The following is a 17,471-nucleotide window of genomic DNA, read 5'->3' on the forward strand; positions in this document are numbered from 1 at the left end:
TTGAATTCATTGGGGAAAAAAATAGAAAAGCTCTTCTCAGGTAGGAATCTCTTCCATTCTGGGGTTATCTTGTGGGCAAAGATGGCACCTCCTAAGTAGGCAGGGGTAAACAGTGCATAAGGGTTGATGGAATTTCATCTTAGGCACATCTTTTATTGGAGCCTAGAAAGCTCAGATGATGTTCATTTTATGATACACACATACAGACGCCCCTCTAAAATAAAAACCCAATCTACTTTAATTCAATATTTGGGAAGTAGAGGATGATTCCAAGGACTATTCCAGCTATAAAGAGAACAATATAGTGGGAAAAATGAGAAATCAGACTAGTCATTCTTTGATTCCGAAGAGGTGGAATTTCAGATAACACAGAGGAATGGAGCAGCTCATTTGAAAGAAGAGTTGGGCTGAAGTCTTGTCCTTTCAGGAGGCAGACATGTTACTTCAGGGTATCCCAGCAGCCTCAGTGAGTTGGCAGTGAGCTTACAGGTTGACATAGAGTCCCCAAATAACTGAAGACAGGAGATCCACTTTGGTTCCTCTTTTGTGGTTTCACTGTGATATAAAATGTTCATCATTCACTGTCGTTTACTCATTCATTCAGCAAACATTCAGTTAAGTCAGCTCTGTGCCGAGCAATGAAGATGACACTAAACTTCCTTCATGTGGGGTGTTTCTGGGGCATTTCTCTTATGGCCTTCCTATAGGAAATGAATCATCCTGCCAGCTGATCCTGCCAAAGGGAGTCCTCCACCCCACAGATAAGATATTGAACTGCTTTTCCTGCAACTGGTGTCACCTTTGGTCCCTCTCCTTTCCTAACCCCCTCACCCTTCTGTACCACCAAGGTCTCTTAGAGGTGGGCCTGGCTAGAGAAGATGAATCTCTCAGGAGTGACTGGGAGAGTTGTTTTATTTCTTCCTTATCCCTGGAAAGGACTCTGATTTCTCAACTAATGAGGCAAAAGACATCAATAGGAAAAGAAAAATTAGAACTTTCCTTGCCAGTGTTGCTTAGCTACCTTGTCAACATTCCCTTGCAGCCCAGCCGAATTCTCTCTGTATGTTTTTATAGTGTACATGTTTTATTGTTGTAATTGATCTATTAGGCAGAAAATATGCAGAGCACATGGAACTTCTGTCAATTTTGTGCTATTTATTTAGATTTCTGTTTTTCTCTTTCCAAAGACCTCACTCTTTATTGTCCTTTTTCACTCCTGATCTGAGTAATACTCTGAAGGAATCACATCAGTATGCATGTTGGTGCATTGAACTTTATAGTATTAAAAGCAAAAGTCAATAACTAACCTCAAAACTACATACCAAATTGTGAATTCTTCATAGACAGGGACCACATTTTTATGAACTCTGTGTCCTTAGTGCCTAGCCCTGTGTCTGACACATGAAAAGCTTATAGTAAATGTTTATTGATCAAATGAACCATTGACTTCAAATATTTATTAAGAACCAGCATTGTCATGGGTGCAGTTCATAATATAGAATTTACTTTCAGTTTCTACCTGGAATAAAAACTTTATAACTTTTTTTTTTCTGGAGTCTGAAACAGGACAGAAAATAACCACTGTGTTGTTGCTAGTGCTACGGTTTATTCAGTCAAAGAAGCCTTTCTGCATGAGGCTGCAATAGCAGCAGCTGCCCTCCACCTGGCATTTACGAAAAGGTATTCACTGGAGACCTCCTAGGTGCTGGGTGCTGGGCTATACAAGTCAGTCCAGAACAAAAGACCTGGTGGTTGTCACCATCTGTCAAGGCGATTGTATTCAAAACAGTATCTCTCTTTTTTTTTTTCCTCAAACACACCCACACTCAACTGAAGACTGTTTATGAAACAATCTGTCGACAAAACAATAAATGGAAGTTTGTTTATTCATTCCTTTACTCAGCCAGCCAGGCAGCCCTCCAACCCAGCACTTCTCAGATCATATACTTTTGAGATTTTGTTAAAATGCACACTTAGATCTGCCAGGTTTGGGGTGAAGCCTAAGCATCTACATTTTTAACAGGCTCCCTTAGTTAGATCAGGCCTTGATGCTTTGAGTGCCATCCGTGAACCAGTAGATTCAGCACCACGTGGGAGATTGTTAGACCAGTCTAATCAGAACCTGCATTTTAATGAGCTCCCCAAGTTCACATTGGCTGAGCACTGCTCTGTTCAATTAGCCCACAGCATAAATTATAGGCAGGGGTCCCAAGGGAGCTTTGGGCTGGGAAAGTAAGTCTAGGTGCATTTACAGTTCCCTTTTTAATTTCAAAACTCTCGGGTTCCTGTGCCAATGTGGCATCTGACACTCAGGAAAAGACACAGATGGGTGCTTCTTTGTTCAGTCATTCAGCGGCGTGGTAAACCTTGTTCTTATCCATCCTGGATTGCCATTATCTTTAAACATGGGGGGCCCACCTGATCAACCTATTTCTTCTTAAGAAAACTTCATTTTAGGTTCAAAAGTTTCACCCAAAGAGATATCCTCATGTCTGACCATGTCAGAATCATTTACAAATTTGGATCAAGCACTAGGACATCTGAGTTTCTGTTTCCTTGTCTGTAAAATGGAGATAATACCACCTGTTCTAGTTTCCTTTCTAGTCTTGTGAGGATCTTTGAAACATACATGTGCCAGAGCTTTGAAAACATAAAAATATTCATAAAACTTTAAAACTGCTTTAGTGAGAAACAAATCATTTATGTTTCAGTGCCGAACAGTTAAGGGTTTAACATTTAGCCTTACCATCCACCAACTTTGTGATTTCTGGCAAATTATTTTATCTAGTTGAACCTCAATTTTTTAAATATATAAAATGGTCATAAAAACTTCCACCATACAAGGTGTGGTGAGGATTAGAAATGTTAACAATATACATAAAGGATCTGGTGCATAGTAGGATTTCATAAATGGTGGTCAATATGCAGCATTAAGGGACTTGGATGAGAAAGAATCCTCCAAAGATTCCTTCTTTCTCAGGTAAGCCTGTTAAGTTGTGGCAAAAAAAGAGAGTGACTTTAAAGCTGTTTGAAGTTTTGGATCAGTGTCCTTCCAGTTCAGGAGACTGTTATCAGGTCAAAGCAGGAGGATTGCCTGAGGACAGGAGTTCAAGACCAGCCTAGGCAACAAAGTGAGACCCTGCCTGTACAAAATACAAGATAAAATACTTAGCCTGGCATTGTGGCATGTGCCTACAGTCCCAGCTATTCAGGAGACTGAGACAGGAAGATCACTTGAACCTGAGAGGTCGAGGCTGCGGTGAGCCATGATCGTGCCACTGCACTCTAGCTTAGGCAACAGTGCAGTGGCATGGTCATGGCTCACTGCAGCCTCGACCTCCCAGGTTCCAGGGATCTTCCTGTCTCAAAAAAAAAAAAAAAAAAAAAAAAAGACATATCTTCATATTGGTTCTGTGAGTATCTTTGGAAGAAAAATTCCCAAATTTCTAACAGCGTTTTAATATTTATTTAAATATTTGCGAGTGCTAGTCCATGCGAGGCTTTATGATGAGGAGGATTTGCTGTGATTATTTGGTGTTATTCGCATGCTCCCATCAGAGGTATCAGAGGGGCTTGTTGATGGCATCCACAAGAGCCTGGCACAGGTACGGAGGAAGGTTTCCACAATGTTTTCCATGCAGGTAGACATTCCTGGCTGAGAGAAAACAGAAGGATTAGTGGCAGCAAGGGTATGTGTGGCGGTGAAAGGAAGTTGCTCTGAGGACTGTGGGCATTGATGGTACCTTCATTATCAGAAAAACAGAAGAGCAAGTTTTATTTGTTCAAGACTTGAGGGGGCAACTGTTCAGTGGTTACCATTTTACTGTCAGCAATTAAGCATTTGAGACATAGAAGGATTATTGTCTATTTTTTAAAGAACAAGTCCTCACCATCCTTTCTGTGTTTCCAACCTCTAGCTCATTCTTTTATTTTGGAAATTTCCTTCTAAAATCCTCAGGTTTCTTAAGCCTGTTTTCAGGCAAGCTAACTTTAGGAAGGTATTCTTCAGGAACAGAGATCACTCCATTCTTTCCCTAGACTTTGCAGAGTTTATGTGTTGATATCCTTATAGGTCCTATTCCAGGGTACCCAGAAGTGTGATTTCACAGACTCTCTCAGGCAGAAAATTTCATGTGACCTGCTTTTCCACATGGATCTCTTTGGTGGGGGGTGGGTCAATGGTCAATGTCCTGTGAATAGGAAAAAAATACCACCTTGCGGATATGGCATTTCAGTGAAAACCTATTAGGAAGAGGGTGGGATTAAAAGGGAGGAAGTGAGCAGGCACAGAGCCAGAGGCCTTGGGACTAGGGGTGGGAGGCAGGGCATTTGGCTGCCTCGCTAGCAATTCTGAGCCAAGGGCAGAGTTCATAAGGGGGAATCAGGATGTCTTAGGTATATTGGCCTCAATAATTTAAGGTTGAAAGTATCATCAAGCCCTGTTTGAGTGTGGAATGGCAGAACCCCTTACAGGCAGGGAGAAAGCACTTAGTGGGATCGTGCTCCAAGCCCATTTTAACACATTCCGTGTTGGGCTCTTCTGAATCTGGCCACAGCTGTTGGCTCATTTTGTTGGGGCTTGACCTGTGAGTGGATCAGTTATCTCCTCTCTTTTTCAAGGCCACAGAACATAGCCTTCACCTCCAACCAATCTATACAGCAGTCTTTGGGGAATATGTGGATAGAAGCTCTGGGTAAAACAAGTTTGTAAATCAGTAGGAAAGAAAAGTTGAAGTCCATTACTTTTTGGAATATATGGCCATGTAGAGAAAGCATTTGCTAGGAGTCAACAAACTAAATTTCAATCTAACAGCACGCCCCCCTAGCTATGGGATCTTGTTAGGCAAGTAATTGTATCTCTTGGAGACCCAGGAAGAATGATACCCAGTATAAATCTATTAGACCTATTATAAAACTATAAACCTCACCAGATTTTTGTGAGGATGAACAAGTTAGTGGCGAAGAGAGCGTTGAAGATGTCAGAGCTGTGCCATCCAGTGTGGTAGCTGTGAGCGCCTGTTCAAGTTTAAATTCATTAAAATTAAATAAAATATAGAATTCTGTTCCTTAGTCACATTAGCCACATTTCAAATGCTCAATAGCCACATGTGTCTAGTGGGTACCGTATTGGACATCATAGATATAGAACATTTGCATTGTCATGGAAACAGAAAGCTCTATTGGACAGTTCTGCCTCAAAGTGCTGTCTAAGATGTGAGATGAAGGGTATAAGGATGGCACATTGGAAGGTGACAAATACTGGCATAGTTAGGAATGTTTGGCAAGAAACAGAACCAACTCAAGTCAGCTGAAATAAAATAAGGGCTTTGACTAATTCAGGAAAAGTGAATGGATCGCAAAAGGCATGAAGCACAGCTAGGCTTCAAAAGGAATTGGAACCAGTTTCTAGAAGATTATCAGGATTAGTTCTTCTCACTGTCTCTCTTTTTCTCTTGTCTTCCTCTCCCTGTGTTCGCTTAGGCTCTTGTCTCTGTTTCTCTGTGTATCGGCAGCCACTTTCTCCACCTCCTTCTTTTTCTCCTCTTCCTCCGTGGCTCTGTAGAGCAGCTTTCTCAACTGCACTACACACAGTCCGAACAAGATTCTACCAGTTTTCACCACTTCTCACCCAATGCCACATCACTAATGCCCAACCAAGACTGAGTCCTTTTTCCAAATTCCTAGGAGAGACATTCTTATTAGCCTCTTCCATCATCTGTATCTAGAAGGATGGGGGAAGTGTCCCCATGCCTACTTAATAGGGGCTGTTGGGGGGTGGGGCTCTAAAAACTAGCACATGTGGGATAGGATCAGGCCATTGATCAACATGTTCATCCTTAACACCTTGGAAAGGTCCACTAAGCCTATGATCACACAAAGAAGAGCCAGTAGAGATTTGACAAAGCCATGAACAAAACAAGTGTGATGCCTTTTCTTCTTTAGTTATTTGCATGGTTTGCCTCAACAGTACAGAGTCACAGGGCAGTGGCTTAACCACCATGTCCATATACCTGGATGGAGAGTGGGCATAGCCAAGAACGCAAGGTAGAAATCAGGTTGAAGACTGTCATTTTTTAAAGGCAAACTGGGCACTCATGTGTTCCCTTTTCTCTTCTACCTTTAGGAAAGAACATGAGGTTCCCTTGGAAATCATTCAAGAGGAAGATGGAAGGGGCTGTTTAAAAGAGCTTAAAAGCTACAGGCTGTAAGACTGGGGCCTGAGTGCTGGCAGTGGAAAACCCTGTTGGGCTGTGATCTCTCCTTAAAAAGTTCCAGGTGCCTTTTTGCTTCCTGCAAAAGAAAGGAAGCGAAAGAGAAGACCATGTCCATAGCCCTGAAGCAGGTATTCAACAAGGACAAGACCTTCCGACCCAAGAGGAAATTTGAACCTGGCACACAGAGGTTTGAGCTGCACAAACGGGCTCAGGCATCCCTCAACTCGGGTGTGGACCTGAAGGCAGCTGTGCAGCTACCCAGTGGGGAGGACCAGAATGATTGGGTGGCGGTACATGTGGTGGACTTCTTCAATCGGATCAACCTCATCTATGGCACCATCTGTGAGTTCTGCACCGAGCGGACCTGCCCTGTGATGTCAGGGGGCCCCAAATATGAGTATCGGTGGCAGGATGACCTCAAGTATAAGAAGCCAACAGCACTGCCAGCCCCCCAGTACATGAACCTTCTTATGGATTGGATTGAGGTTCAGATCAACAACGAGGAAATATTTCCAACATGTGTGGGTAAGTTCATTACCAGCACTCAGCTTTTTGTCACCCTCACAACCCTCACTATGAAAATTTGCAGACTGCCTTTGAATGCTAGGTAGCACCCATGCATTAATTCCATCACTCACGTACCTGTAGTGAGTAATATATAAGAGCCTCGTTGAAATGAAAAAAAAAAAATTTATGGACCACTTACATTTATTTTGTGGACTCCAGTGGTACACATACCACATGCTGGGGAACACTGACTTGGTGAAATGTCAGATGTGATTGTGTTGGCTTTCTTAGGACTAGATGTCAGACTCAGTTATCTTGATAAGATTATTATTTTTTGGTTAATTAACCAAAGTTACATGGACTCTGATGTAGTTACTGGTATTTATAACTCAGGATTAAGAAATCCCAGTGTGAAAATTCATAGATTTGTTTGGGGATCAAACAAACTGGGGTTCAAATTCTGGGGAAAAAGAGATCCTGGAATTCTCCTCCCTCTTCTAATCCTAGGTTGTTAATTCCAGGCTGTGCTGTTTACTTTAACCCTTGCATAACTTCTGGATACACTTCGACACTTGAAATGCAATTTATTTTGTTTGCCTTGTGCTATGGGCTAAAACACTTCTAAAGTAAGGACCAGTCAGTCTTTTCTGTCTCTTACATGTCTTTATGATGCTGGTCATTAGATTTTTCCATGCACTTTCACACTGAATTTAGAATTCAGTGTTTTATGCTGTAGGCTCAATAGGAATCCACAATCTCCTATTTGTGCTGTTGTAGCTCTAGTGCCTAGCATAATGCCCTGCAACTTTGTAGACACTCAGGAAATATTTGTAGAATGATTGAAAAAATACTTGTGCTATTGGAAAGTATGATTTAAAAGCCTGAGATGTTTGGAGTACAAAAAACACACTGTTGAAATCACCTCTAGATTGGGGTAGGATGTGTCCCCACATAGCATATAGAAAGTTGAGAAGGAGGTGTATGGAAGTAATTAAGTTTATACCAGAAAAAAAGTGTATAAATTGATTGATACAGTATGTACATCTTGAAATATTCAGCACACAAACCAATTTGTCAGGATCCTGGTGTTGCTTTGACTTGTCCAGTTCTCTCATGCTTCTCTGTCTCCTACTCCTTCTTAACAGGAAGGAGGTACGTTGTATGGCAGGGCAAATACCCCAGTTCACAGCATAGGAGGAAGAAGGCAGGTTTCAAAAACTCCCCTGGGCATAATATTAAGCACCTCAGAGTAGTGGAAATTTCTTAGGTTCATGTCTTTTGCACTTTTCATTGACTGTCATAGGCTACTTTTGGAGCTGAAAGGATTTTTTCTTTTCCAAAAGCCTTACTAGCAACTGCCAATGCTCTGTGCTGAACATGTAATAGCAATAAAGATAAATAAATGTAGGCAAGGATACCTCCTCTTTGTCCTTTCCCTTGTGTCTGCACCTGTATGCTTTGAATTCTGCATACTCCTGTTCTCTCTGCAATTGTGGCTACCCCATAGAATTGCTGACCAGAAATCATAGTACAAAGCCATGGTGTGTTACTTGAGAGAGAGAAAGTTTCTGGCTGTCTGGCTGGAAAACAGGACATCATAGGTGGTTTTAGGCTTTGCTTGGAAGAAATTAATGGATGCCTCTATATCCCCCAGAGTAATTGACTTTGCTTTATTTTTCTAGACATTTTCTTAGTCATTCAGTGTGCTTAGGGAACATGCTTACCTGGTCAGAATCCTCTGTTTCAGCTCTACCCCAAATATCTTCCATTGCATACTTGTATTTTGAGAGATCTTAAAGATTTCTTTCCCCAAGGAAAAATAAGTTTGGGAAATGCTGAGTGAAATTGATTTCTTTACCATAGGACTTTTAATATGCCAATGTGCATTATGAATTTCCAAGAAAAGAGTAATATGTGGTGGTTCCTAATTTGACACTGGTACCTTTTTTTTTAATTAATGAAAGACCATTAGTATCTTTTGGAAAATGTTAAGCTGTATATATTGCAGTTGTCAAACTTTTGTTTATATCAGAATTATTTGGGCCTTCCGTTCAAAACGCAAATTCCTTGATCCTCTCTTCCCCCTTAACAACTAAATCAGAATCTCTTAGGTGAGACCTAAAAGCCTGCACTTTTTAAAAAAGAAAACTGTAGTCACCACATTGTATAATTTATCTCTTGAGTTTACGCTTTCTATCTAACTGAAGTTTTGTATTTTTTGACCAACATCTCCCCAACGCCCTCTCAATACCTCCAGCCTCTGGTAATCACCATTCTAACTCTCTACTTCTATGAGATCAACTTTTTTAGATTCCACATATAAGAGAAACTATTCAGTATTTGTTATTCTATGCCAGGCTTATTTCACTTAACATATGTTCTCCAGGTTCATTTATGTCACAAATGACAGGATTTACTTATTTTTTAAGGCTGAATAGTATTCCATTGTATATATATACCATATTTTCTTTATTCATTCATATACCTGTTAGTCATTTGTATGTCTTCTTTTGAGAAATATCTCAGATCCTTTGCCCATTTTTAAATTGAGTTATTTGTTTTCTTACATTTGAGTTATTTGAGTTCTTTATGAACCTGTACTTTTAATAAGCATCCTCTATTTATTGTAAACACTCAGAATTTTTCATTCCCCCAGAAATGGTCTGTTTCTTACAACTCTGGTTTTATTCATGTTTTTTTCTTCTTCCATAATCACTCACTTCTCTGTCTCGTGAATTCTCATGTATCCTTTGAGGTTCAGCTCAGATACCATGTCCTCTGTGAAGGCTTTCATCCATTAGAATGCTAGCTCTTTAAATTATGCAATATGTCTAATTCATCTAACTATCCCCCACTAAGTCTAGTCCTGGTAACTTTTAAGTTATTGGATGGATGGATGGATGGAAAAATAATCTTTATAAAGGCCCAACACATGTATGATTCTGGTGATCAGAGCAAAGTTAAACAAATGTTTCTGAATCCTTTTTTTTTTTCATTCCTGGATATTTCCTGCACCTTGCTTCCATAGGGTTCCATTTTCTCTGTTTAACTTTTCCAAGGTGAAATGTTAGGGTCAGTACACACCTTCACCATCCACCTTCACTATGAGGGTCTTCAACCTCCTGCTCACGTCTGTGATTTGCCCTCAGATGCTATTGTTGTGGTCTTTTGGAAGAACTTATTATTAGGAGCCACTTTCTCTGTTACACTCCATTTCCTCCTCTTTTTCCTCCCCCTGATTCCAGCCTACTTTTCTTCTTTTTGATCTTCGTGCTGTCATGAGTCATTATCATGGAAATAATCAAGATATCTGTCAGGGTAGAGCAAAAGAAGAATTCTAAGCAAACAGGACCCTGGGTGAATGAGAAATGGAGAGTTCTGCTTAGAATTACAGCTTTGAATACTGGGCATATTTCTGTGTTTCTGCTTGAGAATTGGGAGGGGTTCAAACTTCATCTCCTCCCCACTGTGATCGAAGGAAATAGAACCGGAAAATACTGACAGATGTGAAAGCTTCATCCTTAGTTAGATATTAAAGGATATAAACAGCTGTTGATCTCTACCATTGAAACACTGAGGAAAGAAAGCTTTCATCTGTTGCTAGATTCAAGCTTAACTAGGCGACCCGTGCTATTTCAGAAGTCGAACTTTCTCAGATGGCAGAATACCAAACAGATGTGGATACCTTGTAAACCATAGTTTCCCTTACTCTCTCTTGAAACTTTCTGGCTTCTTTTGTTAAAAATCCAACAGATGTCCTTGTGAAAGCCCTTAAAACAGCAGTAACTTCTGAAGCAAGGGCCACCTCCTTTTCAATTATATTTCTTTAACCATTTTTAGAGATCACAGCCAAGACAGTAAAATAGAAAGCCATGACTTAAAAAATTATATTGCCCAAGGGGGGGGGGGGGGGGGGGGGGGGGGGGGGGGGGGGGGGGGGGGGGGGGGGGGGGGGGGGGGGGGGGGGGGTGACTAATTACAGTAATTTTTATGGTCCAGCCCCCAGCTTCCCTGTTTTTCTGTTTTATAATAGGATTTAATATTTTAGACCTGATAGAAAAAAGCCAGTAGCAAACTTAGAGGTCCTCCAACTCATGGATTTTTAAAAAGTCTTTGAAAAGAAGGAATAAGAACATGTATAAAACAATTACACGATGTCACTTACCTCTGGGGTTTTAGAATAAGTGGGTGTCAGGGCAGGAAAGAACAAGGAAAAAGCAAGGGAGGGAACTGAGGGAGGGAATTCACATTTATTGAGCCTCCTAAATACCAGGCTCTGTGCCTGCTACTGTTAATGTTTCTTAATTCTTACAACCCAGTAAAGTAAAAATGAAGTTAATATTCCATTTTACCAGTGAAGATGCTGACATTTAAACAAGCTGAAGGGCTTTCCCTAGGTTGTACAGCTAATACATGTTTAGGAGTCAGGGTTTGAGCTCATGAGTATCTGGCCAGAAATCTATGCGTTTGTCCTATGCTACCATTCATAGCATGTATTATTATTTCACAGATTCCCCTTCACACGATAAAAGCTTTTCAATGAATGGTTTTACGAGGTTGTTTAGGATGGAGAAAATTTCATAAGACCTGTTTTGTTTTTGCTTTTTTGGCTAGAACTTCTAGATAAAGGATTCTTTTTCTGACTATTATTATTTTTTAATTATCACTAAAATGCCTGAGGGCTGTGTCCAGGTACCGTAAATATTCCTGTGTTCCATTCTAAGACTGGGCAGCAGATGACTTAGCCTCATGAAAACCCTCTGCTGGCCCATAACTCCCTGGTAATGCCATTTTTTATTAATTTATTCTTTCAATGAGTGTTTGCTGAGCACCTATTTTAGGTTCCAAGAGAGAGCAAAGTAGGCAGAGCCTCTGTTCTCAAGCAGTTTACATAATGCCCAGAATGTCTATTTGCTCTAAATTGACTCTGTACATATTTCTAAAATGAGTAGTCTGTTCAGTGGTCAAGTGCATTATGGAAATAGTTGCATCCCTTTGGCAACCTTTCCCATGAGACTACAGCTGAGTCTCATGCTCCCTCACATGCTGTGGCAAGGGATCTGAGAATATAAAAACGTGTCAACCATAGGGATAATCTTCTCAGACATGGGATGTTGGGGAGTTGAGTTTATGATTAACCTTTACATTTTAAGTTTTTTTTTAATTTTTGAGACAGAGTCTCGCTCTGTTGCCCAGGCCGGAGTGCAATGGCACGATCTTGGCTCACTGCAACCTCCGCCTCCCAGGTTCAAGTGATTCTCCTGTCTCAGCCCGCTGAGTAGCTGGGCTTACAGGCACCTGCCATCATGCCCTGTTGATTTTTATATTTTTTTAGTAGAGATGGGGTTTCGCCATCTTGGCCAGGCTGGTCTCGAACTCCTGACCTCAGGTGATCCGCCCGCCTTGACCTCCCAAAGTGCTGGGATTACAGACGTAAGCAACAGCTCCCAGCCAAGTTTTTATTTTCTATTGTATGTCTCTCACATGTTTTTTATTTTGATAGAAATATTTATAATGCTGCCTAGACAGAATAAGCATCAACAAAATATATTTACAGTATGGCGGCACTAGTACTGGACTTGTAGATAGACTTGGGTTTAATCAATTAGCTCTGTCACTTAGAAGCTGCTGTGTGACTTTACCTCTAAGTTTCCATTCATTTGTAAACTAAGGGTTATAATTCTGACCTCCACAGGACTGTTGTAAGGATTAAACGAGGCAGTATGAATAAAAACACCCATCCCAGAGCCTGAGACATAAGAGTTGCTGAAAAATACATGTTAGTTGTCTCTCTCTCAGTATACATTTCCTTTTAACTCTTGGAGACTATTAGACAATTTTTGAACCGTATCCTCAGGAAAATAAAATATGCTTTAAAAGACTCAACAAGATTTTAAAAAATCATCAGTCTTCATTGTTGAATCACTCTGTGATGAGGGTTATAAATACTTCAGGTTGACATCTCTCAGAGTCTTTGGAAAATTCCAGTATTTCTTTAGGCTCCCAGCTTCACAGATGAGCATCTAACTCTAGAGAGACATCTACTAGGAAGTGTCTTCTCACTTGATTTCCAGGAGACTGAATAGTAAACCTGCCCATGTCCAGTGTCAAACCAGCTAACCTCAGCAGAAGGTAGGAACAACCTGTTCCTACCCAGGAGAACTGGGGAGATAGCCTATTAGTCACATCTCCCCAGGAGAATTGGGGATATAGCCTATTAGTCATAGCTGGGATAAGCTACTCATTAAAATAATGTTGGGCAAGGTTACCTAGATTTTTTTTTTTTTCTGAGACGGAGTCTCGCTCTGTCGCCCAGGCTGGAGTGCAGTGGCCGGATCTCAGCTCACTGCAAGCTCCCCGTCCCGGGTTTTACGCCATTCTCCTGCCTCAGCCTCCTGAGGAGCTGGGACTACAGGCGCCCGCCACCTCGTCCGGCTAGTTTTTTGTATTTTTTAGTAGAGACGGGGTTTCACCGTGTTAGCCAGGATGGTCTCGATCTCCTGACCTCGTGATCCGCCCGTCTCGGCCTCCCAAAGTGCTGGGATTACGGGCTTGAGCCACTGCGCCCGGCCGGTTACCTAGATTTGATCCTTCAAGAGGATGGGAAAAGTGTTTGCAGACTACTTACTACAATAACGGAGCCCCCATAATACCCTAATGCACTGGCAAGTTTTTCCAAGGCTCTGGAAACACAATTCACCTGTGGGATCTAGTAAACTGGCTTCCTAAGAATTTACCAGTTAAGAAGGCGTACCAATAAAGCTGCCATTTTCTGAATGCTTGCTACCTTAAACACTTTATCTGCTGACATGTTTTGGCTGTGTCCCACCCCAAATCTCATCTTGAATTATAGCTCCCATAATTCCCACGCATTGTGGGAAGGACCCAGTGGGAGATAATTGAATCACAGGGCCAGTTTCCCCCATACTGTTCTCATGGGTAGTGAATAAGTCTCATAAGATCTGATGGTTTTACAAGGGAAACCGCTTTCTCTTGGTTCTCGTTCTCCCTTGTCTGCTGCCATGGAAGATGTGCCTTTTGCTTTCCACCATGATTGTGAGGCCTCCCCAGCCTCCTCACCCCAGTGAGTCCATTAAACCTCTTTTTCTTTATAAGTTGCCCACTCTTGGGGATGTCTTTATCAACAAAATGAAAACAGACTAATACACCTGCATTATGTCATTTAATCTGTAAAATAACCCTGTAAGGCAGGTAGTATAATTTCCATTTCACAGGTGAGAAAACTAAGACTCAAAAGGATTAAGTAACTTGCCCAGGGTCACACAGGCAGAACTGAGTTTCAGACCCAAGGTGTCCCAACTCCAAAACCCATGCTCTCAATGACTCCAACATCTCATGTCTGTAGTGTTCTTACCCTAGAGTCAACATCACTCTTGGCTTGCCCTGCCTGTTGTAATACATGTTAAATCCTCTCTAAGGAATGCCTTGAGACAAAACCACCACAGGAGGGGACTTGAAAACAGCCAGGGCCCTGCACCTGATGCAAACTCTACTGGGCCCTTACTGGCAGGAAATCAAAGATTCTGTTCCTTTTAAGAACTTGCCTCCTCTAGATTCTGATGCTACCCAAGTTTATTCAGTTGTCTATTTTGGAAAACATGCAGAGACAGCTGAATCCACTCCCTGCACCCCACTGGCTGCTGGAGAATTGATGGTCTCTTATGATGGTCACAGTTCCCCACCACAACTTTGTGAACCCAATACTGCAATGACTTGGTGGCTGAATTAATGAGAACAGTGTTAAATAACCACCCCTGCTGAACAAATCCCAGGAGATACCTCTGTAAAGGGCCTCCAGAATGCAAAGAAGTAGAAACGAAGGGGAGTAAAGGCAGGAGGCCCTTAGAGCGCCTGAAGACTGCTCTGTAAGTTACGGCTAATTACCTGCTGTCCTGACCTGCACTGGATTCTCCGTTACCTGTGCTATGTAATTTTAATGGGCTGTATCTCAGGTGACACGTTGTTACATCTCAACACCAGCTGGGAAGGGAAATGGGATATGTGATATTCAGTGGAAGCCAGAGATTATAAACAAAGGCCATAATAGGATGGGGATGAGGTGGGGATGGGGGCATCTGCTGCTTTTATTCCACTGGTCATTGGTCATTTGTAGCCATGGCATCCTTCCTTAGTCAACGAAGCCTGTACTGTAGAGGTCGGTAGAGCTTGGAGAGGCATATGCTGTCTAAGTGCCAAGCTTTAAGGGGTGTATCGGCAGGGCCCTGACACCAGGGGGCTTCTTTCCGCCCTGCCCACCAGTGCTCTGCCTCCCCTCTAGATAGAGAGTTTACAGATACTTATATAATGTCATTTTGCCAGAAGGCCAAATTATTAGCCTGCCTTACACCCCCATGTGTGGAAAGTGATTCACAAGCTTTTCCTTCAACAAACCTTTGTAGGCATAAGGACGTGTATTATCTGCAAAGGTCTCTGCAGACAGGACCTTTTGGGTGTTATATCTTAAAAAAAACTTCATGCTAATTTCCTATTCTAATGAATAATTCTATCCTTATTTTCTTTCACATAATCATATTTTCCCCTTAATAAGTGGGATGCTCTGGGAAGAACAGCTAGTTTGGGAAGGGGATGGAGTAGTTAAAAGGAACAGAAGTATTAGTTTCTGTTAGACCTGAGTTTGAATCCTGATGATAACTTTTACTAGCATATTTTTAGTCTCTCTGAGCCTGTCTTCTCATCTGTAAAATGCATATACAGGTACCTGCTTCATGGGATTGTTAAGAATATAAAATAATAAGCTACGTGTGAAACCCCGACACAATGCTAGGACACAGAGCAGTAAGATTTAAACATTAGTTCCCTCAGTATCATAGCCTCAGTGTGATATAATAGATTTATCAGGTAAATCAAGGTTAGAAGGGAAAGAACTAAGGATCAAAAGTCCATAATTATCTCAAGCATTTTGCTGTGGAGTTGACCATCCATGTTCCTGTCATCTTTTGCTAAATCTTGTGGAACAAATGGAAGGAAAGGTAGACATTCATGGGATGAGATTGGCGTTGCTTGGCCTTGACAGCTAGAGTCAGGAAGGAGTTCCTAATAGCACTTTAGAAGGCATTTCACAGGCATAGCACGAGTGGCCTGCACAAAGCCAGTTCCATCTTCTTTCTGCTGCAGGATGCAGCACCCAGCATAACATTCGGTACGAAGTAGACACATGGCAAACTATTACTATGGTGCAAGTGTAAATGAATTGATGGATGCCACATAGTTCATATTAAAAAAACAGATGTATTCCCCAAAATTGGGAGGCAGTTGAATTTTTTGTCACTTGGCTAGTATTTTTATTTCTCTGAGAGTTCAATATTTAAAGAAAACTTGGCAAAGAGTCCTTTTATTATGGGAATATCTCCTTAGTGATGTGTCTAACTGATCCTTAGTTCAGGCCTTTGGTGATGAAAACATTTGCCTTCACAGAGACACAAGTCAGAATTGTTAGTTTTTTCTCAGGAAAAGAAATAGTCATTATTCAAAAGCAGCAATAGGCTTCTGGTGTTTCTACATCATCCAGCCCAGGTCATCAGGACTGGAAAGCAGCAATGAATTAAGAGAGAAGCTCCAGCCAAGAGTCAGGTGTTCATTTTGTTGCCCACCCCCTGGGTCATATCCCTTGACAATCTGCCAGCAATGGCAGGCTCCTGCTTATCCTCTGGTGCAGCTGAAGTGATGGCACCCTAATGCCTGATGTGACAGCACCATGGGGCCTCAGTGTCTGGGGACCACTGAGAATTACTTGTGGATCACTTTCTTCAATATCTCCTTGATTGCTTGGCCCAGCCAGGGAATTCTACTACAGTTACCAGGAAGAAAAGAAGTGGTTAAATATTGGGGACTTACCTATTATGGCCCTCAGATAAGCCATTCATATTTGGCATCTCAAAGTGGAGAAGGAAAAGCCTGCAGCCAAGGGCATTTGTCTTCCCATGTTTTTGAAGAGAAATGTGAGCAAATGTGTCAATGAGGTACCAGAGTCCCTAGAAACTACCTGTGGGCAGTAGCTGTCAAGGCACATGGGATGACTGCTGGCTTTGTTTCTGTTTTCCAGAAATAGTGTAAAGTCTCAGAGCTCATCTTCAGTTCTGATTTAAATCTGCTCCTCTCCTTATGTAAGCTCTCCCTGTGAAAGCTTGGCAAACCTTGAACTTCTCTGAGACTATCTCCCCATCTAGAAAGTGATGTGGGAAAAATAATAACACCTGCTTTGTAAGGTTATGAAAATTAAGTGACGTAATGCACATAAAGTGCTTAGTGTGTTCTTGGTAGAGAATTAAATGCTGAAAAAATTTTAGCATAATTTCCCTTTTCAAAGTGATATAAAAAGGAAAAACCTCTAATTTGTTACAGCTTTTACTGCTTGATTACATAGGAGAATTTTACCTTCAGTACCTTTGTACATTTATTTTCCAGCTGAAGAAAAACTTGAGAGAAGCTATTGATCATGTCATAGTTCCAGTGATCTCAGAAAAGAAATAATTTTTTCCATCCATTAGAATATCAGTTGATCACAATTTGAATACCAACTAGGAGCAACACATTCCATTTTTTAAATAAGGTGGCAATTCCAAAGCTTAAAATACAGTAATAATTATATTAACTAGCATTTATTACTTATTCTGGGCCAAGCAATATGCTAGGTCTTTTATTATATTTTTTTTCTAATCCTCACAGCAGTCCTGGTTAACCATCATTATTATTATCCCTATTTTCAAA

General features: G+C 41.3%; 1 protein-coding gene across 4 annotated transcripts in view; it reads left to right on the forward strand.

The window, feature by feature from the left end:
- MOB3B (MOB kinase activator 3B) overlaps positions 1–17,471 on the forward strand; it is a 213,583-nt gene that overhangs the window by 67,937 nt on the left and 128,175 nt on the right. For all 4 annotated transcript variants that reach the window (XM_050761651.1, XM_050761655.1, XM_050761653.1 and 1 more), the window contains exon 2: positions 6,125–6,740. In XM_050761651.1, the coding sequence (XP_050617608.1) occupies positions 6,323–6,740 (418 nt within the window). In that variant the 5' untranslated portion in view covers positions 6,125–6,322. The remainder of the gene's footprint in view (positions 1–6,124; positions 6,741–17,471) is intronic.

This window comes from Macaca thibetana, chromosome 15, assembly GCF_024542745.1.
Source record: "Macaca thibetana thibetana isolate TM-01 chromosome 15, ASM2454274v1, whole genome shotgun sequence".
NCBI lineage: Eukaryota > Metazoa > Chordata > Mammalia > Primates > Cercopithecidae > Macaca > Macaca thibetana.